The sequence below is a fragment of the Oncorhynchus keta genome, chromosome 5 (assembly GCF_023373465.1).
Source record: "Oncorhynchus keta strain PuntledgeMale-10-30-2019 chromosome 5, Oket_V2, whole genome shotgun sequence".
NCBI lineage: Eukaryota > Metazoa > Chordata > Actinopteri > Salmoniformes > Salmonidae > Oncorhynchus > Oncorhynchus keta.
The window spans coordinates 33,631,359-33,658,247 of record NC_068425.1 but is presented as its reverse complement, the minus strand read 5'-3'; the positions used below and the strand labels follow the sequence as shown (position 1 = coordinate 33,658,247).

General features: G+C 39.6%; 1 protein-coding gene across 8 annotated transcripts; it reads right to left on the bottom strand.

Moving 5' to 3' along the window:
- LOC118383248 (NACHT, LRR and PYD domains-containing protein 12-like) lies at positions 1-26,885 on the bottom strand. Of its 8 annotated transcripts, XM_052519658.1 has the most exons (14): positions 26,785-26,885; positions 23,031-23,219; positions 17,489-17,605; positions 17,110-17,194; positions 16,752-16,980; positions 14,601-16,377; positions 14,136-14,309; positions 12,417-12,590; positions 9,551-9,724; positions 8,418-8,591; positions 4,714-4,887; positions 4,337-4,383; positions 2,307-3,772; positions 1-334 (listed from the first exon to the last, which is right to left on the bottom strand). In XM_052519658.1, exons 2-13 carry the CDS (start codon positions 23,201-23,203, stop codon positions 3,219-3,221), a joined length of 3,852 nt encoding a protein of 1,283 aa, XP_052375618.1. In that variant the 5' UTR covers positions 23,204-23,219; positions 26,785-26,885; the 3' UTR covers positions 1-334; positions 2,307-3,218. The 8 variants fall into 8 exon arrangements, with proteins under 8 accessions (XP_052375618.1, XP_052375621.1, XP_052375620.1 ...); XM_052519661.1 differs by lacking the exons at positions 1-334; positions 8,418-8,591 and having other exon boundaries at positions 2,678-3,772; XM_052519660.1 differs by lacking the exons at positions 1-334; positions 9,551-9,724 and having other exon boundaries at positions 2,678-3,772.
- Positions 26,886-26,889: the final 4 nt, after the last annotated feature.

Sequence of the window (26,889 nt, the reverse complement as noted above, 5' to 3'; positions counted from 1 at the left end):
TCAGTTCAACCATTTATCTGGAACGTGATCATCTCAACACATACAAACCCCCATGATGCTCTGCAGCACAACCCCAATATACAACCCCAAGCAGACAAGAACACTGAGATGTGTGAGGAGGTCAGGGGTGAAACACTAGATCAGGACATGATAGAAATGGCAGGGCTGGAAATAGACACAGAGACACATTCTGATCATGGTGCAGACCTGACCTGAGACACCCAAACAGAAGATGCCATAGAAAAGTCCTGGCCAGTAGGTTATATGGGATTTCCTTTCATCAAAATCCAGAACACTGACATGAGGCATCTGTCAATATAAAGTTACTTTAGAGCTTTAGTGAAAGGGTGGAATGACTTAGTGCTACTAACATTTAGAGAAAGGGTGGAATGACTTAGTGTTACTAACATTTAGAGAAAGGATAGAATGACTTAGTGTTACTAACATTTAGTGAAAGGGTGGAATGACTTAGTGTTACTAACATTTAGTGAAAGGATAGAATGACTTAGTGTTACTAACATTTAGAGAAAGGATAGAATGACTTAGTGTTACTAACATTTAGAGAAAGGATAGAATGACTTAGTGTTACTAACATTTAGTGAAAGGGTGGAATGACTTAGTGTTACTAACATTTAGAGAAAGGATAGAATGACTTAGTGTTACTAACATTTAGAGAAAGGATAGAATGACTTAGTGTTACTAACATTTAGAGAAAGGATAGAATGACTTAGTGCTACTAACATTTAGAGAAAGGGTGGAATGACTTAGTGCTACTAACATTTAGAGAAAGGGTGGAATGACTTAGTGTTACTAACATTTAGAGAAAGGATAGAATGACTTAGTGTTACTAACATTTAGAGAAAGGATAGAATGACTTAGTGTTACTAACATTTAGAGAAAGTATAGAATGACTTAGTGTTACTAACATTTAGTGAAAGGATAGAATGACTTAGTGTTACTAACATTTAGTGAAAGGGTGGAATGACTTAGTGTTACTAACATTTAGTGAAAGGATAGAATGACTTAGTGTTACTAACATTTAGTGAAAGGGTGGAATGACTTAGTGTTACTAACATTTAGAGAAAGGATAGAATGACTTAGTGTTACTAACATTTAGTGAAAGGGTGGAATGACTTAGTGTTACTAACATTTAGAGAAAGGATAGAATGACTTAGTGTTACTAACATTTAGAGAAAGGATAGAATGACTTAGTGTTACTAACATTTAGTGAAAGGGTGGAATGACTTAGTGTTACTAACATTTAGAGAAAGGATAGAATGACTTAGTGTTACTAACATTTAGTGAAAGGGTGGAATGACTTAGTGTTACTAACATTTAACATTTAGACTAACATTTAGAAAGGATAGAATGACTTAGTGTTACTAACATTTAGAGAAAGGATAGAATGACTTAGTGTTACTAACATTTAGAGAAAGGATAGAATGACTTAGTGTTACTAACATTTAGAGAAAGGATAGAATGACTTAGTGTTACTAACATTTAGTGAAAGGGTGGAATGACTTAGTGTTACTAACATTTAGAGAAAGGATAGAATGACTTAGTGTTACTAACATTTAGTGAAAGGATAGAATGACTTAGTGTTACTAACATTTAGAGAAAGGATAGAATGACTTAGTGTTACTAACATTTAGAGAAAGGATAGAATGACTTAGTGTTACTAACATTTAGAGAAAGGATAGAATGACTTAGTGTTACTAACATTTAGAGAAAGGATAGAATGACTTAGTGTTACTAACATTTAGAGAAAGGATAGAATGACTTAGTGTTACTAACATTTAGAGAAAGGATGGAATGAATGACTAACATTTAGAGAAAGGATGGAATGACTTAGTGCTACTAACATTTAGTGAAAGGATAGAATGACTTAGTGTTACTAACATTTAGAGAAAGGATAGAATGACTTAGTGTTACTAACATTTAGAGAAAGGATGGAATGACTTAGTGCTACTAACATTTAGAGAAAGGATAGAATGACTTAGTGTTACTAACATTTAGAGAAAGGATAGAATGACTTAGTGTTACTAACATTTAGAGAAAGGATGGAATGACTTAGTGTTACTAACATTTAGAGAAAGGATGGAATGACTTAGTGTTACTAACATTTAGAGAAAGGATAGAATGACTTAGTGTTACTAACATTTAGAGAAAGGATAGAATGACTTAGTGTTACTAACATTTAGAGAAAGGGTGGAATGACTTAGTGCTACTAACATTTAGAGAAAGGATAGAATGACTTAGTGTTACTAACATTTAGTGAAAGGATAGAATGACTTAGTGCTACTAACATTTAGTGAAAGGGTGGAATGACTTAGTGCTACTAACATTTAGAGAAAGGATAGAATGACTTAGTGTTACTAACATTTAGAGAAAGGATAGAATGACTTAGTGTTACTAACATTTAGAGAAAGGATAGAATGACTTAGTGTTATTAACATTTAGAGAAAGGATAGAATGACTTAGTGTTACTAACATTTAGTGAAAGGATAGAATGACTTAGTGTTACTAACATTTAGTGAAAGGGTGGAATGACTTAGTGTTACTAACATTTAGAGAAAGGATAGAATGACTTAGTGTTACCAACATTTAGAGAAAGGATAGAATGACTTAGTGTTACTAACATTTAGAGAAAGGATGGAATGACTTTAGTCAGCACCTCCACACAAAATCATTTTTTAAATATTCTATTAACATCATATCAGACATAAAACATTTAGAACTGCTCTTTTTTGTTATACTGAACTAAAATCTAAACTCAACCATTTCTAAGATTTTACTGAGTTACAGTTCATATAAGGAACCCAGTCAATTGAAATAAATAAATTAGGCTCTAATCTATGGATCTCACATGATTGGGAATATTAAATGATCTAGCAACAGCTCTGTTGGACATTCCTGCAGTCAGCATGCCAATTGCACGCTCCCTCAAAACACAATGCAAGAGGTGTTTCAAGTTATGTGACAAAACTGCACATTTTGGAGTGGCCTTTTATTGTCCCCAGCACAAGGTGTACCTTTGTAATGATCATGCAGTTTAGTCAGCTTCTTGAAATGTCACACCTTTCAGGTGGATGGATTATCTTGGCAAAGGAGAAATGCTCACTAACAGGGATGTAAAACTTATAAGCTTTCTGTGCGTATGGAACGTATTTAAACGTCATATTCTGATCAAACATAAAACACATGATTAGAGTGAAACATCATGTTGTGTTTAACACAGGGACCACCTGACACAGGGACACTGAGGAGTCATCACAAACACTAAACCCTGGATAGAGGGGCTCAGTGAATGTGGTGTGGAATGTGTAACGGTGGGTCAGTGTGTCAGAGGAGACTCTGTAGAAGGACAGAGTGCCGGCTGGCCAGTCCAGATACACTCCTACTCTGTGGGATCTGGAGGAGGGGACGTATTTGGTAGTGAGATTATTATTGTGCCTGGCTGTGTAACTATTGTCAGAGCAGAACAGACTCCAGGACTTGTCATTCTGTCCAATCCCACAGTCATTAACCCTTCCTCTCCTGCTGATTCCTTTATATGTCACTCCTATATCAGCCCATCTCCCACTCCTCTCTACCTCCCAGTAACAGCGCCCAGTCAGACCCTCTCTACACAACACCTGTTCATCATCCTCAAATCTCTCTGGGTGATCAGGATACGGCTGCTCCTCTCTCGTACATGTCACCTTTCTGTTCTCCTCAGACAGAGAGAGGTTTCTGTTTACTGTGTTTGGGTCCAGTGTGAGATCACAGGCATCTGATGGATGAAACCAGACACAATATTAGAAATCATCATCATTCACATTAGAATGTTAACTCATTTTTCACTCATTCATTTCATGTAGATAATTATAGGTATCAAAAATGAGAAGTTAAGGTAACTTGAGACTTGTAGAAAGAGGAGGGAGGGAAGCGCTACTAAGGTACACAATAGTACATTTTGGTAGATAGGTGCTCTTTGGTAAAAGGGATGAATTGGTCATCAAAAAGAAAGGAGGACCTCTTCATATAATTGATTGAAATGGAACTTGAGACTTGTTGAATGATCATATGTTATCCTGTATGGTAATATAAAACACACTTATTCCATTAATTACACACAAACACCTGTACGCATCATGAACACAAACATTTCTAATGTAACACGAACACGACACACATTGTCAAAGCAACACTTTCTAAACTTTGGTGTCCCTGATTTATGCTTCTGTAGAACTAAACTTATATTTAATATGACCAAGTAAGTAATGATGGTGGTCTTTGACTTAACTTGAATTAAGACTTATTCTTAGTCATATTCTTCACAGGAGTCAACACTCACATTTTCTAAGCCCAGGTTTCATTCTGTTCTCTCCACCATGTTCCACACTGTAGCGGTAAGCAGAAGAACAGACAGTCCTTGAGTGATATACATGAACTCACACACACACACACACACACACACACACACACACACACACACACACACACACACACACACACACACACACACACACACACACACACACACACACACACACACACACACACACACACACACACATGACTTAGTCCAACCTGTCTGAGGGGCTGGATGCAGTCAGTTGAACAACTGACTCTGTTTCCCCCTTTCCCAATAGGTGGTAAGAATGTTTGTCTTAACTAGCCTGATAACGCAAACATGTCTGATGTGAACATTGACATAAACCCTCTCCATACTTGAGATTCTCCAGTCTGCAGTGTGAATCCTCCAGTCCAGCAGAGAGCAGTCTGACTCCTGAGTCTCCTGGGTGATTGTAACTCAGGTCCAGCTCTCTCAGGTGTGAGGGGTTGGACTTCAGAGCTGAGACAAGAGAAGCACAGCCTTCTTCTGTGACTAGACATCCTGACAGCCTGCAAAGAGTAAAATAATTTTAAACAAAATGCTGTTCTTTTCTTTAGATACATCAGTGTCCTGAAACCTGCCATATCTATTCATAAATTAATGTATCATTATTATAAATGACAAATTATCAAAGTATTGCTTGAAGCGGTATCAGTCAAAAGACAGACAGTGAGGTATCAGATTTAGATTGTATTGAGTATACAGCCCGCACCATATCTCAATGGTCATCCCCAAAGCCCATTCTTCCTTTGGCTGCCTTTCCTTCCAGTTCTCTGCTGCCAATGACTGGAACAAACTGCAAAAATCACTGAAGCTGGATACTCATATCTCCCTCACCAGCTGTCAGAGCAGCTCACAGAGCCCCTGTACATAGCCCATCTGTAAACAGCCCATCTACCTACCTCATCCCCATATTGTATTTATTTACTTATTTATTTTGCTCCTTTGCACCCCAGTATCTCTACTTGCCCATTCATCTTCTGCACATCTACCATTCCAGTGTTTAAATTTCTATATTGTAATTACTTCACAACCATGGCCTATTTATTGCCTTACCTCCCTTATCTTACCTCATTTGCACACACTGTATATAGACTTTTTCTACTGTATTATTGACTGTATGTTTGTTTATTCCATGTGTAACTCTGTGTTGTTGTATGTGTCGGACTGCTTTGCTTTATCTTGGGCAGGTCGCAGTTGTAAATGAGAATTTGTTCTCAACTGGCCTCTCTGGTTAATAAATAAAGGTGAAATACATAAAATAAAAAATAAAATATATTTTGACAGTGAAGCAGCATTTTTAATTTGGCTCTATAATCCAGCATTTTTAATTTGGCTCTATAATCCAGCATTTTTAATTTGGCTCTATAATCCAGCATTTTGGATTTCAGATCAATTGTTTAATATGAGGTGACAGTATATAATGTCACTTTTATTTGAGGTTATTTTCCTACATATCCGTTTCACCGTTTAGAAAAATAAAAGCACTTCATGTATCTCGTCCCCCCATCTGAAGAAGTCATAAATATTCTGACCAATTCACTCAATGTGTAATAAAGTCATTAAATGTTTAGTATCTGGTCCCATATTCGTTCAACGCGACGTTTACATCAAGCTTGTTTTGACTGTGTTTTGGGTGTGTGTCCAGCGTTTGTCCAGTGTGTGCGTGTATATGTGTGTGTGTGTCCAGTGTGTGTGAGTGTGTGTCCAGTGTGTGTGAGTGTGAGTGTGTGTCCAGTGTGTGTGTTTCCAGTGTGTATGTGTGTGTTTGTTTCCAGTGTGTGCATGTTCACGTGATACACGTGAACATACATAACCACAGACACACACACTTTATTTGTCATAACCACACACACACACACACTTAATTTGTCATAACCACACACACACACACACACACACACTTAATTTGTGATTATTCAAACACATATGGTGTACAGCCTATGTATACAGTGCCTTGCGAAAGTATTCGGCCACCTTGAACTTTGCAACCTTTTGCCACATTTCAGGCTTCAAACATAAAGATATAAAACTGTATTTTTTTGTGAAGAATCAACAACAAGTGGGACACAATCATGAAGTGGAGGGACATTTATTGGATATTTCAAACTTTTTTAACAAATCAAAAACTGAAAAATTGGGCGTGCAAAATTATTCAACCCCCTTAAGTTAATACTTTGTAGCGCCACTTTTTGCTGCGATTACAGCTGTAAGTCGCTTGGGGTATGTCTATCAGTTTTGCACATCGAGAGACTGACATTTTTTCCCATTCCTCCTTGCAAAACAGCTCGAGCTCAGTGAGGTTGGATGGAGAGCATTTGTGAACAGCAGTTTTCAGTTCTTACCTCTGATTCTCGATTGGATTCAGGTCTGGACTTTGACTTGGCCATTCTAACACCTGGATATGTTTATTTTTGAACCATTCCATTGTAGATTTTGCTTTGTTTTGGATCATTGTCTTGTTGGAAGACAAATCTCCGTCCCAGTCTCAGGTCTTTTGCAGACTCCATCAGGTTTTCTTCCAGAATGGTCCTGTATTTGGCTCCATCCATCTTCCCATCAATTTTAACCATCTTCCCTGTCCCTGCTGAAGAAAAGCAGGCCCAAACCATGATGCTGCCACCACCATGTTTGACAGTGGGGATGGTGTGTTCAGGGTGATAATAATAATAATAATAAATGCCATTTAGCAGACGCTTTTATCCAAAGCGACTTACAGTCATGTGTGCATACATTCTACGTATGGGTGGTCCCGGGAATCGAACCCACTACCCTGGCATTACAAGCGCCATGCTCTACCAACTGACCTACAGAATGAGCTGTGTTGCTTTTACGCCAAACATAATGTTTTGCATTGTTGCCAAAAAGTTCAATTTTGGTTTCATCTGACCAGAGCACCTTCTTCCACATGTTTGGTGTGTCTCCCAGGTGGCTTGTGGCAAACTTTAAACACCACTTTTTATGGATATCTTTAAGAAATGGCTTTCTTCTTGCCACTCTTCCATAAAGGCCAGATTTGTGCAATATACGACTGATTGTTGTCCTATGGACATAGTCTCCCACCTCAGCTGTAGATCTCTGCAGTTCATCCAGAGTGATCATGGGCCTCTTGGCTACATCTCTGATCAGTCTTCTCCTTGTATGAGCTGAAAGTTTAGAGGGACGGCCAGGTCTTGGTAGATTTGCAGTGGTCTGATACTCCTTCCATTTCAATATTATCGCTTGCACAGTGCTCCTTGGGATGTTTAAAGCTTGGGAAATCTTTTTGTATCTAAATCTGGCTTTAAACTTCTTCACAACAGTATCTCGGACCTGCCTGGTGTGTTCCTTGTTCTTCATGATGCTCTCTGCGCTTTTAACGGACCTCTGAGACTATCACAGTGCAGGTGCATTTATACGGAGACTTGGTTACACACAGGTGGATTGTATTTATCATCATTAGTCATTTAGGTCAACATTGGATCATTCAGAGATCCTCACTGAACTTCTGTTGAGAGTTTGCTGCACTGAAAGTGAAGGGGCTGAATAATTTTGCACGCCCAATTTTTCAGTTTTTGATTTGTTAAAAAAGTTTGAAATATCCAATAAATGTCGTTCCACTTCATGATTGTGTCCCACTTGTTGTTGATTCTTCACAAAAAAATACAGTTTTATATCTTTATGTTTGAAGCCTGAAATGTGGCAAAAGGTCGCAAAGTTCAAGGGGGCCGAATACTTTTGCAAGGCACTGTATATACTAATAATTATGACTTCTTCAAATAGAATCAAATGGGAGAACTAGATACTTAAAGGGCTTCCATTTCTAAACAACAAAACAGATATTTATGAATACCTTCAAATAAAAGGTTAGATACTCTGTTCTGTCGGTTAATATGAAACATTATCTCAAATCCAAAATGCTGGAGCATAGAGCCAAATTTAAAACTGTTAACTTCACTGTCCAAACACACATGGTATGGACTACAGTATGTGTGCCTGGTAAACACATGTGCATCTGGTGAACAGTTATCACTTGTTGACCAACTACAGGAATACTGACCTCAGGGTCTCCAGTTTACAGTGGGGATTCCCAAGTCCAGCAGAGAGAAGTTTCACTCCTGAATCCTTCAGGTCATTGTTACTCAGATCCAGCTCTCTCAGGTGTGAGGGGTTTGACTTCAGAGCTGAGACCAGAGGAGCACAGCCTTCCTCTGTGACTAGACAGCGTGACAGCCTGCAAAGAGTAAAATAATTTAAAAACCACAACACCATTATTTTCTTTAGATATATCAGTGTCCTGAAACCTGCCTTATCTATTCATAAATGAATGGATCATTAGTATAAATGACAAATTATCAAAGTATTGCTTGTAGAGGGAAACATAAAAAGTACAAAATATTTGAGTAGACTGACCAGACCAGTTTAAAAAGCAGTATCAGTCAAAAGACAGACAGTGAGGTATCAGATTTAGATTGTATTGAGTCCACACCATATCTAGTTTGACAGTGAAGCCAACATTTTAATTTGGCTTTATAATCCAGCATTTTGGATTTCAGATCAATTGTTTAATATGAGGTGACAGTATATAATGTCACTTTTATTTTAGGTTATTTGAATACATATCTTTTTCACCGTTTAGAAAAATAAAAACACTTTATGTATCTCGTCCCCCCATCTGAAGAAGTCATAAATATTCTGACAAATTCACTCAATGTGTAATAAAGTCATTAAATGTTTAGTATCTGGTCCCATATTCGTTCAACGCGACGACAACATCAAGCTTTTTTGACTGTGTTTTGGGTGTGTGTCCAGCGTTTGTCCAGTGTGTGTTTGTGTGTCCAGTGTGTGTTTGTGTGTCCAGTGTGTGTGTGTCCAGTGTGTGTGTGTGTGTGTGTGTGTGTGTGTGTGCTATACGTATATGCTGTGTGAGTGGGTCCAGTGAGTGTATATGGGTGTGTGTGTGCCCAGTGTGTGTGTGTGTTTGTGTGCCTTGTGTGTGTGTGTGTATATATACACGTATATGCTGTGTGTGTGTGTCCAGTGTGTGTGTGTGTGTGTGTGTGTGTGTGTGTCCAGTGTGTGTAACTTCACTGTCCAAACACACATGGTATGGACTACAGTATGTGTGCCTGGTAAACACATGTGGATCTGGTGAACAGTTATCACTTGTTGACCAACTACAGGAATACTGACCTCAGGGTCTCCAGTTTACAGTGGGGATTCCCAAGTCCAGCAGAGAGAAGTTTCACTCCTGAATCCTTCAGGTCATTGTTACTCAGATCCATCTCTCTCAGGTGTGAGGGGTTTGACTTCAGAGCTGAGACCAGAGGAGCACAGCCTTCCTCTGTGACTAGACAGCGTGACAGCCTGCAAAGAGTAAAATAATTTAAAAACCACGCTATTCTTTTCTTTAGATACACTTATATCAGTGTCCTGAAACCGGCCATATCTAATCATAAAGGAATGTATCATTACTATAAATTACAAATTATCAAAGTATTGCTTGTAGAGAGAAAAATATGAAGTACAAACTATTTTAGTAGACTGGCCAGACCAGTTTAAAAAACAGTATCAGTCAAAAGACACACAGTGGTGTATTAGATTAGGATTGTATTGAGTGTACAGTCCACATCATATCTAGTTTTACAGTGAGGCCAACATTTTAATTTGGCTCTATAATCCAGCCTTTTGGATTTCAGATCAATTGTTTAATATGAGGTGACAGTATATAATGTCACTGTTTATTTGAGGTTATTTTCCTACATATGTTTCACCGTTTAGAAAAATAAAAACACTTTATGTATCTCGTCCCCCCATCTGAAGTCATAAATATTCTGACCAATTCACTCAAAGTGTAATAAAGTCATTAAATGTTTAGTATCTGGTCCCATATTCGTTCAACGCGACGACTACATCAAGCTTGTTTTGACTGTGTTTTGGGTGTGTGTCCAGTGTGTGTGACTTGTGTGTGTGTACAGTACCTTGCGAAAGTATTCGGCCCCCTTGAACTTTGCGACCTTTTGCCACATTTCAGGCTTCAAACATAAAGATATAAAACTGTATTTTTTTGTCAAGAATCAACAACAAGTGGGACACAATCATGAAGTGGAACGACATTTATTGGCTATTTCAAACTTTTTTAACAAATCAAAAACTGAAAAATTGAGCGTGCAAAATTATTCAGCCCCTTTACTTTCAGTGCAGCAAACTCTCAACAGAAGTTCACTGAGGATCTCTGAATGATCCAATGTTGACCTAAATGACTAATGATGATAAATACAATCCACCTGTGTGTAATCAAGTCTCCGTATAAATGCACCTGCACTGTGATAGTCTCAGAGGTCCGTTAAAAGCGCAGAGAGCATCATGAAGAACAAGGAACACACCAGGCAGGTCCGAGATACTGTTGTGAAGAAGTTTAAAACCGGATTTGGATACAAAAAGATTTCCCAAGCTTTAAATATCCCAAGGAGCACTGTGCAAGTGATAATATTGAAATGGAAGGAGTATCAGACCACTGCAAATTTACCAAGAACTGGCCGTCCCTCTAAACTTTCAGTTCATACAAGGAGAAGACTGATCAGAGATGCAGCCAAGAGGCCCATGATCACTCTGGATGAACTGCAGAGATCTACAGCTGAGGTGGGAGACTCTGCCCATAGGACAACAATCAGTCGTATATTGCACAAATCTGGCCTTTATGGAAGAGTGGCAAGAAGAAAGCCATTTTTTAAAGATATCCATAAAAAGTTTTGTTTAAAGTTTGCCACAAGCCACACCAAACATGTGGAAGAAGGTGCTCTGGTCAGATGAAACCAAAATTGAACTTTTTGGCAACAATGCAAAACATTATGTTTGGCGTAAAAGCAACACAGCTCATCACCCTGAACACACAATCCCCACTGTCAAAAATGGTGGTGGCAGCATCATCATGGTTTGGGCCTGCTTTTCTTCAGCAGGGACAGGGAAGATGGTTAAAATTGATGGGAAGATGGATGGAGCCAAATACAGGACCATTCTGGAAGCAAACCTGATGGAGTCTGCAAAAGACCTGAGACTGGGACGAAGATTTGTCTTCCAACAAGACAATGATCCAAAACATAAAGCAAAATCTACAATGGAATGGTTAAAAAATAAACATATCCAGGTGTTAGAATGGCCAAGTCAAAGTCCAGACCTGAATCCAATCGAGAATCTGAGGTAAGAACTGAAAACTGCTGTTCACAAATGCTCTCCATCCAACCTCACTGAGCTCGAGCTGTTTTGCAAGGAGGAATGGGAAAAAATGTCAGTCTCTCGATGTGCAAAACTGATAGAGACATACCCCAAGCGACTTACAGCTGTAATCGCAGCAAAAGGTGGCGCTACAAAGTATTAACTTAAGGGGGCTGAATAATTTTGCACGCCCAATTTTTCAGTTTTTGATTTGTTAAAAAAGTTTGAAATATCCAATAAATGTCGTTCCACTTCATGATTGTGTCCCACTTGTTGTTGATTCTTCACAAAAAAATAGTTTTATATCTTTATGTTTGAAGCCTGAAATGTGGCAAAAGGTCGCAAAGTTCAAGGGGGCCGAATACTTTCACATGGCACTGTATGTGTGTGTGTCCAGTGTGTGTGCGAGTGTGTGTCCAGTGTGTGCATGTTCACGTGTATACATAACCACAGACACACACACTTCATTCGTCATAACCACACACACACACTTAATTTGTGATTATTCAAACACATATGGTGTACAGCATATGTATATATACTAATAATTATGACTTCTTCAAATAGAATCAAATGGGAGAACTAGATACTTAAAGGGCTTTCATTTCTAAACAGTAAAACAGATATTTATGAATACCTTCAAATAAAAGGTTTGATACTCTGTTCTGTCGCTTAATATGAAACATTATCTCAAATCCAAAATGCTGGAGCATAGAGCCAAATTTAAAACTGTTAACTTCACTGTCCAAACACACATGGTATGGACTACAGTATGTGTGCCTGGTAAACACATGTGCATCTGGTGAACAGTTATCACTTGTTGACCAACTACAGGAATACTGACCTCAGGGTCTCCAGTTTACAGTAGGGATTCCCAAGTCCAGCAGAGAGAAGTTTCACTCCTGAATCCTTCAGGTCATTGTTACTCAGATCCAGCTCTCTCAGGTGTGAGGGGTTTGACTTCAGAGCTGAGACCAGAGGAGCACAGCCTTCCTCTGTGACTAGACAGCCTGACAGCCTGCAAAGAGTCAAATAATTAAAAAAACACAACGCTATTCTTTTCTTTAGATACATGTCACGGTTTTCATGTGGTGAAGGAGAGTCGGACCAAACTGCAGCACGTATATTGTGATCCATGTTTATTTACACAACGTAACACAAATCCAAAACACAAACTCTACAAAACAATAAACGTAGTGAAAACCGAAACAGCCTTAACTGGTGCAAACTAACACAGACTCAGGACAATCACCCACAATACAACCAAAGAATATGGCTGCCTAAATATGGCTCCCAATCAGAGACAACGATAAACACCTGCCTCTGATTGAGAACCACTTCAGACAGCCATAGACTCTCCTAGAACACCCCACTAAGCTACAATCCCACTAAGCTACACACCACATACAAAAACCCATGTCACACCCTGGCCTGACCAAATACATAAAGAAAAACACAAAATACTTCGACCAGGGCGTGACAATACACGTATATCAGTGTCCCGAAACCGGCCATATCTATTCATAAATGAATGGATCCTTACTATAAATGACAAATTATCAAAGTGTTGCTTGTAGAGAGAAAAATATGAAGTACAAACTATTTTAGTAGACTGGCCAGACCAGTTTAAAAAACAGTATCAGTCAAAAGACACACAGTGGTGTATTAGATTAGGATTGTATTGAGTGTACAGTCCACATCATATCTAGTTTTACAGTGAGGCCAACATTTTAATTTGGCTCTATAATCCAGCATTTTGGATTTCAGATCAATTGTTTAATATGAGGTGACAGTATATAATGTCACTGTTTATTTGAGGTTATTTTCCTACATATGTTTCACCGTTTAGAAAAATAAAAGCACTTTATGTATCTCGTCCCCCCATTCTGACAAATTCACTCAAAGTGTAATAAAGTCATTAAATGTTTAGTATCTGGTCCCATATTCGTTCAACGCGACGACTACATCAAGCTTGTTTTGACTGTGTTTTGGGTGTGTGTCCAGCGTTTGTCCAGTGTGTGTGTGACTTGTGTGTGTGTATATGTGTGTGTATATGTGTGTCCAGTGTGTGTGTGTGTTTGTTTCCAGTGTGTGCATGTTCACGTGATACACGTGAACATACATAACCACAGACACACACACTTTATTCATCATAACCACACACACACACACACACACACACACACACACACACACACACACACACACACACACACACACACACACACACACACACACACACACACACACACACACACACTTAATTTGTGATTATTCAAACACATATGGTGTACAGCTTATGTATATATACTAATAATTATGACTTCTTCAAATAGAATCAAATGGGAGAACTAGATACTTAAAGGGCTTTCATTTCTAAACAGTAAAACAGATATTTATGAATACCTTCCAATAAAAGGTTAGATACTCTGTTCTGTCGCTTAATATGAAACATTCTATCTCAAATCCAAAATGCTGGAGCATAGAGCCAAATTTAAAACGGTTAACTTCACTGTCCAAACACATCACTTATCACTTGTTGACCAACTACAGGAATACTGACCCCAGGGTCTCCAGTTTACAGTGGGGATTCCCAAGTCCAGCAGAGAGAAGTTTCACTCCTGAATCCTTCAGGTCATTGTTACTCAGATCCAGCTCTCTCAGATGTGAGGGGTTTGACTTCAGAGCTGAGACCAGAGAAGCACCTCCTTCCTCTGTGACTCCACAGCCTGACAGCCTGATAAAGAGATCATCATGATTTCACAAACACAGTTAATTTAACACCAGTAGTGTAGGAAAATGTCAGTTGCATTTGGTTTATTCTCTCAAACAACATAGAGATTCATCTTCCATCTCCTATAATTATATGGTCATTTTGTTATACTAATGTGAACATCAATGCATTGATTTAATATGTTTTTCAATATAATATTATATATTATATAAATATTATAATACATATTTTTGCCTAAATTGAAAATGTCTTTCTTCCTGATGATTAGTACTTAAATGTCATGTTTGTACTCACAGAGCAACTCTGGAGGCTTTGAACACTGGCAGCAGCCTCAGTAGACCTTCCTCTGATCTGGAGTATTTCTTCAGGTCAAACACATCCAGCTCTTTTTCTGAAGTCAGCAACACAAAGACCAGAGCTGACCACTGTGAAGGTGAGAGTCTGGCTTCTGAGAGACTTCCTGATCTCAGGTAGCTTTGGATCTCCTCCACTAGAGAATGGTCATTCAGTTCATTCAGACAGTGGAACAGATTGATGCACCTCTCTGGAGAGGGATTCTCCCTGATCTTCTCCTTGATGTACTTGACTGTTTCTTCATGGCTCTGTGAGCTGCTTCTTGTCTTTGTCAGTAGACCTCCTAAGTGCTTCTGATTGGACTCCAGTGAGAGGCCCAGAAGGAAGCGGAGGAAAAGGTCCAGGTTTCCCGTCTCACTTTGTAAGGCTTTATCCACAGCTCTCTTGTAGAGAGTAACGTCAGACTCGTATCTGAACAGAGCAAAAAAGTAGCTGAACATTGATTGCGGTTTGGCCATTAGATTCTCGTTGTTGTTGATGAATGAGAGGAACACATATACAGCAGCCAGAAACTCCTGAATGCTCAGATGCACGAAGCAGTACACCTTGTCCTGGTACAGCCCACATTCCTCTTTAAAGAGCTGTGTGCACAATCCTGAGTACACTGAGGCTTCATTGACATCAATGCCAGCCTCTTTCAGGTCTTCTTCATAGAAAATCAGATTGCCCTTCACAAGCTGTTGAAAAGCCAGTTTTCCCAGTGACAGAATGCTCTCTTGATTCCAGTGATACTTTTCATTCTTCCATTTGGTATGAAACACCACAAGGTGTGTGTACATCTCAGTCAGAGTCTTGGGCATCTCTTCTCTCTTATGTTTCAGCATGTGTTCAATGACTATTGCAGAAATCCAACAGAAGACTGGAATGTGGCACATGATGTGGAGGCTGCTTGATGTATTTATATGTGAGATGATACTGCTGGCCAGGTCCTCATCATCACTGAATCTCTTTCTGAAGTACTCCTCCTTCTGTGGGTCATTGAACCCTCGTACCTCTGTCACCTGGTCAACACACCCTGAAGGGATCTGATTGGCTGCTGCAGGTCGGGTAGTTATCCAGAGGAGAGCAGAGGGAAGCAGGTTCCCCTTGATGAGATTTGTCAGCAGAACATCCACTGAGGTTGACTCTGTGACGTCACAACAGATCTTGTTGTTCTGGAAGTCTAGGGGCAGTCGGCACTCATCCAGACCATCAAAGATGAACAGAACTTTGTACTTGTCGTAGTTGGAGATTCTTGATTGTTTGGTTTCCATTGAGAAGTGGTTGAGAAGTTCAATCAAAGTGTGTTTTTCCCTTTTCATCAAATTCAGCTCCCGAAAAGGGAATGAAAATACAAATTGAACATCCTGATTTGCTTTTCCTTCAGCCCAGTCCAGAATGAACTTCTGCACAGAGACTGTTTTTCCAATGCCAGCGACTCCCTTTGTCAGCACAGTTCTGATAAGTTTGTCTTGTCCAGTTAAGGGTTTGAAGATGTCGTTACATTTGATTGCAGTCTCTGGTCTTGCTTGTTTCCTGGTTGTTGTCTCAATCTGTCTCAGCTCATGTTCATTATTGACCTCTCCTGTTCCACCCTCTGTGATGTAGAGCTCTGTGTAGATCTTATTGAGAAGTGTTGGGTTTCCTTGTTTAGCGATCCCCTCAAATACACATTGAAACTTCTTCTTTAGATTAGATTTGAGTTCACGTTGACAAATCACAGCAAGTTCGTCTGAATCTAGAAATAACACAGAGGATGATAATATATCTGTTTTAATGCAGTATTTTAGGACTGTGTTCTAAAGTTGTACATTACAATATTTTATTCTCTTTACTGTTTAATTAAATGTGTAAATGTTTTCATAATGCATAACACAGTGGTGTGAGTGATTTATATCATTATTGGTATTAGTGATGGTATTGTTCATGTTATCTCTCTCTCGGTCTCTATCTGTCTCTCCTCTTCTCTCTGTCTAAATGAATCAATCAACACAACACATCCCTGCTGCTACTTGATGAGGTCACTAGGGGTTGTGTTGAGGCTGCTATTTCATCATTGAGTTACACAGCTACTTTAGCTGTACTTTAGCTACAGCTTTTAAATGTTTGTACTTTTCTCCAGTGTGTCAGCAAGCTCCTTCTGGTTCATTTTCCTCAGGATGTGCAGTGTGATCTTCAGAGCCCCCTCTCTGGCACTGCTCTCCTGCTTCTCATCTTCAGCATCAACCACTTCCTTATCCTGCTTCTGACTCTCAAAGCCTTCTGGGAGTTCTGGACTAAGAATCCTCTTAAACATCTTCAGCTCATTCTTCACAAATGTTATAATATTCTCTTCAAGCAACTGAAATAAATAAAGTAAATAAGTTAAGCAAGAGAAGAAACACTTTCTCATCAACACATTAATGAATGATTGACAGATCAACTTGACTTGATGTAAACCAAAACAAATGTACATAACAGGACCACATACATTGAATATGGAGGTCAGGTCTATATGTTGACCCTGGGAAGACTGACCACTGAGAATCTCTGACTCTGATCTCTCCTGTTGGTTGCTGTGGACAAAACATGAGACACACACACACACACACGCACGCACGCACGCACGCACGCACGCACACACACACACACACACACACACACACACACACACACACACACACACACACACACACACACACACACACACACACACACACACACACACACAGTTAATTGTTTTAGGACTATGGAAATGGGGGGGAAAGGATTAGCATATGGATTATGAAAACAGCAAAAGTAAATGGGAAATGGTGGAGAAATGAAAGTGTTGTTTAACTCACTGACCATGACCCATGAGTTCTTCTTACCTTTGTTCAGTAGAAAAGTCTCCCTCTCTAAACATTATAGGAGGATCCATAGACTGGTCACTCTTCATGGACACACAGCTGGGTACAGGGGAGGCTGGTCTCTCCTGCTTGATTGGACTTCAACACAACAGAGACAAACATTACATCTCTCATCTACTCTGAGTTCAGATGGGAAAACATCAGAAGAGTTTAATTCCAAATGTTGGTAAATTAGCTTATATTGTTCAAAGAAATTCTGAAAGAGATTGGTGTGTTGTGTCACTATCTAATCATGGCATGGGGTTGTTCAATGACAGACATGTATTTGTTTAAAATCTATCAATTCATGGTTTCATTTGAGACAAATAAAAAGTACTGCTTGGTTTAACACAGTCAAATGTAACAAATACAGTGGGGCAAAAAAATATTTAGTCAGCCACTAATTGTGCAAGTTCTCCCACTTAAAAAGATGAGAGAGGCCTGTAATTTTCATCATGGGTACACTTCAACTATGACAGACAAAATGAGGGGGGAAAATCCAGAAAATCACATTTTATGAGTTTTAATGAATTTATTTGCAAATTATGGTGGAAAATAAGTATTTGGTCACCTATAAACAAGCAACAATTCTGGCTCTCACAGATCTATAACTTATTCTTTAAGAGGCTCCTCCGTCCTCCACTCGTTACCTGTATTAATGGCACCTGTTTGAACTTGTTATCAGTTTAAAAGACACCTGTCCACAACCTCAGACAGTCACACTCCAAACTCCACTATGGCCAAGACCAAATAGCTGTCAAAGGACACCAGAAACAAAATTGTAGACCTGCACCAGGCTGGGAAGACTGAATCTGCAATAGGTAAGCAGCTTGGTTTGAAGAAATCAACTGTGGGAGCAATTATTAGGAAATGGAAGACATACAAGACCACTGATAATCTCCCTCGATCTGGGGCTCCACGCAAGATCTCACCCCGTGGGGTCACAATGATCCCAAGAACTGTGAGCAAAAGTCCCAGAACCACACGGGAGGACTTAGTGAATGACCTGCAGAGAGCTGGGACCAAAGTAACAAAGCCTACCATCAGCAAGGGCATTGAAGATGAAACGTGGCTGGGTCTTTCAGCATGACAATGATCCCAAACACACCGCCCCGGCAACGAAGGAGTGGCTTCGTAAGAAGCATTTCAAGGTCCTGGAGTGGCCTAGCCAGTCTCCAGATCTCAACCCCATAGAGAATCTTTGGAGGGAGTTGAAAGTCTGTGTTGCCCAGCAACAGCCCCAAAACATCACTGCTCTAGAGGAGAACTGCGTTGAGGAATGGGCCAAATACCAGCAACAGTGTGTGAAAACCTTGTGAAGACTTACAGGAAACGTTTGACCTCTGTCATTGCCAACAAAGGGTAACAAAGTATTGAGATAAACTTTTGTTATTGACCAAATACTTATTTTCCACCATAATTTGCAAATAAATTCATTAAAGATCCTACAATGTGATTTTCTGGATTTTTTTTTTCTCAATTTGTCTGTCATAGTTGAAGTGTACCTATGATGAAAATTAAAACCTTCATAGGAGCATTGTGAAATCTCTGAGTGGTTTCCCAAAACCATCAAAAACGCCCAAAATCTAACACCTGCCTCAGACCAAGCATAGAACAGCTAAGGTCATTGGTAGTTGCTTTTTCGCCCTCTCACATCATTTTATACACAGAGGAGCTCTGTTAAAAATAGAATCACCAGTGGTTAAGGGCGCTGTACTGCAGCGCCAGCTGTGCCACCAGAGACTCTGGGTTCGCGCCCAGGCTCTGTCGTAACCGGCCGCGACCGGGAGGTCCGTGGGGCGACGCACAATTGGCCTAGCGTCGTCCGGGTTAGGGAAGGGTTGGCCGTGAAAGGGATATCCTTGTCTCATTACACACCAGCGACTCCTGTGGCGGGCCGGGCGCAGCGCACGCTAACCAAGGTTGCCAGGTGCACGGTGTTTCCTCCGACACATTGGTGCGGCTGGCTTCCGGGTTGGATGCGCGCTGTGTTAAGAAGCAGTGCGGCTTGGTAGGGTTGTGTTTCGGAGGATGCATGACTTTCAACCTTCGTCTCTCCCGAGCCCGTACAGGAGTTGTAGCGATGAGACAAGATAGTAGCTACTAAACAATTGGACACCACGAAATTGGGGAGAAAACGGGGTAATAAATAAAAAATAATCAAATAAAATAGAATCACATGGTTACTCCGTCTCTCTGTGACTGCTGATCATTTCAGTACATAGTTGACTACAAATACAAAGTTGCAAGTGTCTTTGAAATGTATAGAAACAAGCGATGTATAAAATGATGCTTCAAATGAAAGCCCAGATGACTGCATTAAAATATTATCAGTAGGCTATGGTCAATCAATTGAGCTAAATGTTGCTTCTTGTAGACTACGGTCTGTAATTTGCCTCAGTATATTTCAACGATGTGTCAAATCTGTGATTTATTACATTTTTATTGGGTAAGCATTAGAATAAGCCGCCTCAATATTTTCAGGCGTAGGTGATAATATCTCTCTAGGAGCTGATCCATCATCAGTATTGTGAAATAATTATAATGTTAAGGAAAGATGTGAATGGAGAAAACTGATTCAAGAGCAGCGCTCCCTTTCTATCAATCCTCTAAATAACAATATGCTCCAACAACGCACTTAGTGAGCGTTCTCTCTGCGTGATGCATGGGAAACATATGTTACATCTTCAGCCATTGTAGGAAAGATATGGGATCAATATCATGCTAAATGTATTGTGAACTCACAGCATGCATTTTGTATTTGTGTATCATGATCTGTACAAATAAGTGCCAATCCACAAATATAAGTCACCAATCCACACATGTAAATCACCAATCCACACATGTAAATCACCAATCCACACATGTAAATCACCAATCCACACATGTAAATCACCAATCCACACATGTAAATCACCAATCCACACATGTAAATCACCAATCCACAAATGTAAATCACCAATCCACACATGTAAATCACCAATCCACAAATGTAAATCACCAATCCACACATGTAAATCACCAATCCACACATGTAAATCACCAATCCACACAGGTAAATCACCAATCCACACATGTAAATCACCAATCCACAAATGTAAATCACCAATCCACACATGTAAATCACCAATCCACACATGTAAATCACCAATCCACACATGTAAATCACCAATCCACACATGTAAATCACCAATCCACAAATGTAAATCCCTTTCCTCAAATGTAAATGACTATCCACAAATGCAGTTCACTAACCAATAACAATCACCTTTAAATTTGTATTTGTAAATCGATATATTGCATTTGATTGTGTCACATTCTGACCTTAGTTCCTTTTTTATGTTTCTATTTTTGTTTGGTCAGGGCGTGAGTTGGGGTGGGCATTCTATGTTTTTCTTTCTATGTTTTGTTCTGTGTGTCCTATTTCTATGTGTTCGGCCTGGTATGGTTCCCAATCAGAGGAGGCTGTTTATCGTTGTCTCTGATTGAGAACCATACTTAGGTAGCCTGTTCCCACCTGGGTTTGTGGGTAGTTGCTTTCTGTTTTTTTGTCTGCACCAGACAGAACTGTTTCGGTTGTTCTCTTTGTTTTGCAACTCCATATTTGGAAGCGCTTAGATCACCTGACTTTTGGCAGGGATTTGACGACAAGAGAAATACAAAAAGTTCTCACGTGATTTGTAGTCAAAGAAAAAGTTGCGCTGTACACCCGTTCATCGCCCAAATAGTTGAATTAGCTGGCCAGGGTGATAACACCAATACATTTGGCATGATTTTGATCCCATACATATCCTTCACATTTAGTGGTGTTATCACACTGGCCAGCTAATTCAACTATTTGGGTGATGAACGGGTGTACACCACAATAGTGTTTCAAATATAGAGTAATCTAGGGCTATGGTTTTGATTATTTACGTTGGACATACTATGGTTACACACATGGTTAACATATTATGGTTACCATAGTTTTTGCTACCTTGAAAGGCAGGCATCAAAATTGCCGAACGAGGGGTACAAACCTTTTTTTCTATTAACACAAATCGCTTTCTATTTCTATTCGTGATAACCTTTAGATATTTCTTGTCATCAAATCCCTGCCAAAAGTCAGCTCTTCCAAACATGGAGTTGCAGGTTTACCATATGTCATATTTGCTCATATCTCTCCTATGTGCAAGTCTTTAAGGCAGTCAGTTTACTTCAGGCCTTTGGAAATTACCTGCATATCTGCAGTTAGAAAAATAAATCTAATGCAATACATCGATTTACAAATACAAATCAAAAGGTGTTTGTTTGTGAACAGTGAACTGCATTTGTGGATTGGTGATTTACATTTGTGGATTGGTGATTTACATTTGTGGATTGGTGATTTACATTTGTGGATTGGTGATTTACATTTGTGGATTGGTGATTTACATTTGTGGATTGGTGATTTACATTTGTGGATTGGTGACTTACATTTACATTTGATTTACATTTGTGGATTACATTTGTGGATTGGTGATTTACATTTGTGGATTGGTTTACATTTGATTGGTGACACATTTGTGGATTGGTGACTTACATTTGTGGATTGGTGATTTACATTTGTGGATTGGTGATTTACATTTGTGGATTGGTGATTTACATTTGTGGATTGGTGATTTACATTTGTGGATTGGTGATTTACATTTGTGGATTGGTGATTTACATTTGTGGATTGGTGATTTACATTTGTGGAATGGTGACTTACATTTGTGGATTGGTGACTTACATTTGTGGATTGGTGACTTACATTTGTGGAATGGTGACTTACATTTGTGGATTGGTGACTTACATTTGTGGATTGGTGACTTACATTTGTGGAATGGTGACTTACATTTGTGGATTGGTGACTTATATGTGTGGATTGTTACTTATTTGTACAGATCATGATACACAAATACAAAATGCTGTAAATTCACAATATATTTAGCATGATATTGATCCCATAGAAAGACACATCTTAAAACAGCCTAAAATCCATCGCTATCTGGAAACTGTGTCAGAGTGACTTACAATACAAGTTACCGTACTGTAGTGTATTCAAGCTTTAAAAAAGGCTTCTATCGTTTGTAATTTCCAATTAAAAAAATGTCCATCTTAATTTGCCCTAACACATTTTTGTAATGCATTATAAAACACATAATAGTTCACATGTCCTGTTGCTGCAGGATTATTTCCCTGCTGTGAGAAACTGGGTCAAATTAACGTCTATCTGTAAATGCATTCATCTTAAGATACCTAGGTGACACAACCACATATCACAGTCAAATAATCAGGATACCAACATTCCATTCCAGTTAAACAATGGGTATATAGCTTTTTACAACAACAAAAAACTACTTCCATACACATCTAAAAACTATTAATAAAACATTTTGAGAACAGTAATATTGAATGTACCCACGAGCAATAATGTCTGATGAAAAAACTAATGTGAAAGAATTGTGGATATATGTTTTTGGAAATAAACATAATAAATTCTTAAAGAAAATGGTCATCTCACCTCTTAGCTTTGGTGTCATGTTCCCCAGAGAGACTCATTTTAGAGGCAGGGACCCCCTCTTCTCTCTCCCCAGAGAGACTCATTTTAGAGGCAGGGACCCCCTCCTCTCTCTCCCCAGAGAGACTCATTTTAGAGGCAGGGCTCCCCTCCTCTCTCTCCCCAGAGAGACTCATTTTAGAGCACTGACCCCTAAACAGAGATCCAGCATGTTGGTTGTGGTTAACACAATGACAACTAATTATTTAATGTCAATCGTTCTCATTTATTCATTGTCTCTTATAAATAAAACATTAACTAATAGACACATCCAAACAGTTAGGTGACTTAATGCAATTACATGAACATCTCTTCTCCATGGTAACTGTCAATAATAATAATAGTCACTGTTTGTTAAGGTAGTTATAGACAGTGGGGAAACACAAGGCCATGTCTCACACTTATTTTTATACAATTTTATCCATTTATTGTCTTTTAATTGGTTATTTTCTGAACGTATCTGAGAATGTAGAAAGAAGGGCTAAAATGGGCATGATTGATCTGAGGGGGAAATCATTGATTCGTACAAAAGTTTTTTTTGCAACAAGTAAGAGATTTTATATTGAGTAAAGCAGGCTCGGTTCAAATGTGCGACAGTGGTTTGTTAGTGATATTCAGATTCATTTCTTTACCTCGGCTATAGCCTACATATCCTAGATGACCAGCCTAAACCTGTTCAGATCAGTTCACATAATATACTGGCCTACCAGTAAGTAGCAGGACAGAGCATGTACACTATACTGTATATACAAAAGTATGTGGACACCCCTTCAAATGAGTGGATTAGGCTATTCTAGCCACAGCCGTGGCTGACAGGTGTATGAAATTAAGCACACAGCCATGCAATCTCCATAGATTGGCCGGTACTGAAGAGCTCAGTAACTTTCAACGTGGCACCGTCAGAGAACGCCACCTTTCCAAAAAGTCAATGTGTCAAATCTCTGCCCTGCTCGAGCTGCTCCGATCAACTCTAAGCACAGTTATTGTGTAGTGGTTACGTCTAGGAGCAACAACGGCTCAGTCGCGAAGTGGTGTCAGGCTCAGTCGCGAAGCAATGCCAGGACAAGAGCTGTTTGTCGGGAGCTCCATGAAATGGGTTTCCATGGCTAAGAAGCCGCACACCAGACTAAGATCACCATGCGCAATGCCAAGCATTGGCTGGAGTGGTGTAAAGCTTGTCGCCATTGGACTCTGTAGGATTGGAAACGTGTTCTCTGGAGTGATGAATCACGTTTCACCATCTGGCAGTCTAACGGACTAATCTGGGTTTCGCGTATGACAGGAGAATGCTACCTGACCCAATGATTTGTGCCAACTGTAAAGCTTGGTGGAGGAGGAATAATGGTCTGGGGCTGTTTTCCATGTTTCGGGCTAGGCTCCTTAGTTCCAGTGAAGGGACATAGTAACGCAACAGCATACAATGATTCTGTACTTCCAACTTTGTGGCAACAGTTGGGGAAGACCCTTTTCTGTTTCAGCATGACAATGGCCCGTGCACAAAACGAGGTCCTAACAGAAATTGTTTGTCGAGATCAGTGTGGAAGAGCTTGATTGGCCTGCACAGAGCTCTGACCTCAACCCTAGTGGGATTAATTGGAACGCCGACTGCGAGCCAGGCCTAATCGCCCAACATTAGTGTCCGACCTCACTAACACTCTTGTGGCTGAATGGAAGCAAGTCCCCTCAGCAACACTTCAACATCTAGTGGAAAGCCTTCCCAGAAGAGTGGAGGTTGTTATAGCAGTAATGTTCTAACACAGTGGAAAGCCTTCCCAGAAGAGTGGAGGTTGTTATAGCAGTAATGTTCTAACACAGTGGAAAGCCTTCCCAGAAGAGTGGAGGTTGTTATAGCAGTAATGTTCTAACACAGTGGAAAGCCTTCCCAGAAGAGTGGAGGTTGTTATAGCAGTAATGTTCTAACACAGTGGAAAGCCTTCCCAGAAGAGTGGAGGTTGTTATAGCAGTAATGTTCTAACACAGTGGAAAGCCTTCCCAGAAGAGTGGAGGTTGTTATAGCAGTAATGTTCTAACACAGTGGAAAGCCTTCCCAGAAGAGTGGAGGTTGTTATAGCAGTAATGTTCTAACACAGTGGAAAGCCTTCCCAGAAGAGTGGAGGTTGTTATAGCAGTAATGTTCTAACACAGTGGAAAGCCTTCCCAGAAGAGTGGAGGTTGTTATAGCAGTAATGTTCTAACGCAGTGGAAAGCCTTCCCAGAAGAGTGGAGGTTGTTATAGCAGTAATGTTCTAACACAGTGGAAAGCCTTCCCAGAGGAGTGGAGGTTGTTATAGCAGTAATGTTCTAACACAGTGGAAAGCCTTCCCAGAAGAGTGGAGGTTGTTATAGCAGTAATGTTCTAACACAGTGGAAAGCCTTCCCAGAAGAGTGGAGGTTGTTATAGCAGTAATGTTCTAACACAGAGGAAAGCCTTCCCAGAAGAGTGGAGGTTGTTATAGCAGTAATGTTCTAACACAGAGGAAAGCCTTCCCAGAAGAGTGGAGGTTGTTATAGCAGTAATGTTCTAACACAGTGGAAAGCCTTCAGAAGAGTGAAGGCTGTTATAGCAGCAAAGGGGAACCAACTCCCTATTAATGCTCATGATTTTGGAATGAGATGTTAAAACAAGCATTATTTTGATCATGTAGTGTATATAGCCTAATCTATAGACCAGGCCAGATATTTTTCACAATATTTCCAATGCAGACCATCAGGTCGGTCGGCATGATAAGTGATCATAATGTAGCTCAAACCTACTTTGACTATTGAATGTCTGACGACGACCTAATTTTATAATAGTTAGTAGTCTACACACCACAATCAGCCCTTCTTATCAACAAATATATCCCTCTTCTAATGATGCCAAGACATATGCGCCACAGTTTCAGACATTTTGCAACTGCGTAGGTAATATTTCTGATTGTCACTGGGCAAGTTCGTTTTCCATTCCCCGGTTACCCAGATGAGCAGAGTTTGCACATTGTAGACCATTCAATTGGTCCTGAAGTGAAATGTGCACTCACTCAAAGCACCGGGTCATGCCAAACGAACTGTCCCACTGGTGCAGGGCACAGAGTTCTAAACCCAGAGGCGCAACAACACAAGACTTCAGAGAATGTTTCATGGCAAGACACCTTTATATAACAACAGTAACCAGAGGTTGGCGCTAACAGTCAGTTGCATGCCACAGCAGTAACTCATGACCTTGTACCGAATCTTGTTTTGTTTCAGGTTTGTAGTCCTCCTTCAAGACATCTCTCTTACATTAATTTAGCTAAACATATACTTTACTGGAAACCAAGTTTAGTTGTAGTTTTTTTTCCTTGAATGTGAATTACTGTAGTCCTTTAAAAATTGTAAACGGGCCTGCCCTACAAACCCAAAATGTTTTAATTTGAGAATGTTAATTTGTATGCCTCAAATATTAAACTGTCTTAAAACATTTGATGATTAGTTGAGTCAGGTGTGTAAGTGCTGGGCAAGAACAAAAGGACTGAGAAACCCTGAGATAAACATAAAGCCCTATAATGTAAATGCTCCTCCACCATCTTTACCAGACGTTTGACTGATAACATGTAGGTCTACTGATTAGTTTCCACAAAACTGCTGTCTGTCAGCTACTCAGCTCAAGTAGCAGTTCTACTAACTAGTAATATCTCATTCCAAGTATTCATTCTCTTACTCTGTCCTTTAGAATATATTATTATTCAGAAATACTTACTTTATTATTACTTCTCTCCAGATAGTGTTTTCTGCTCTGTCATCTCAAAATGGATTCTGTACAAAGCAACAAATGTACTTTCTGTTTCAGTTCGGTGGACTCCCA

What these genes read in the sequence shown, in the direction of transcription:
- LOC118383248 (XM_052519658.1), bottom strand. Translation starts at nt 23,203, where the DNA reads ATGAGTCTCTCTGGGGAGAGAGAGGAGGGGAGCCCTGCCTCTAAAATG. An exon ending in ACCTGACCTCCATATTCAAT is followed by an intron (nt 16,981 to 17,109) that starts GTATGTGGTCCT and finishes TATTTATTTCAG; the next exon opens with TTGCTTGAAGAGAATATTAT. An exon ending in GAAACCTGGGCTTAGAAAAT is followed by an intron (nt 3,773 to 4,336) that starts GTGAGTGTTGAC and finishes TTCATCCATCAG; the next exon opens with ATGCCTGTGATCTCACACTG.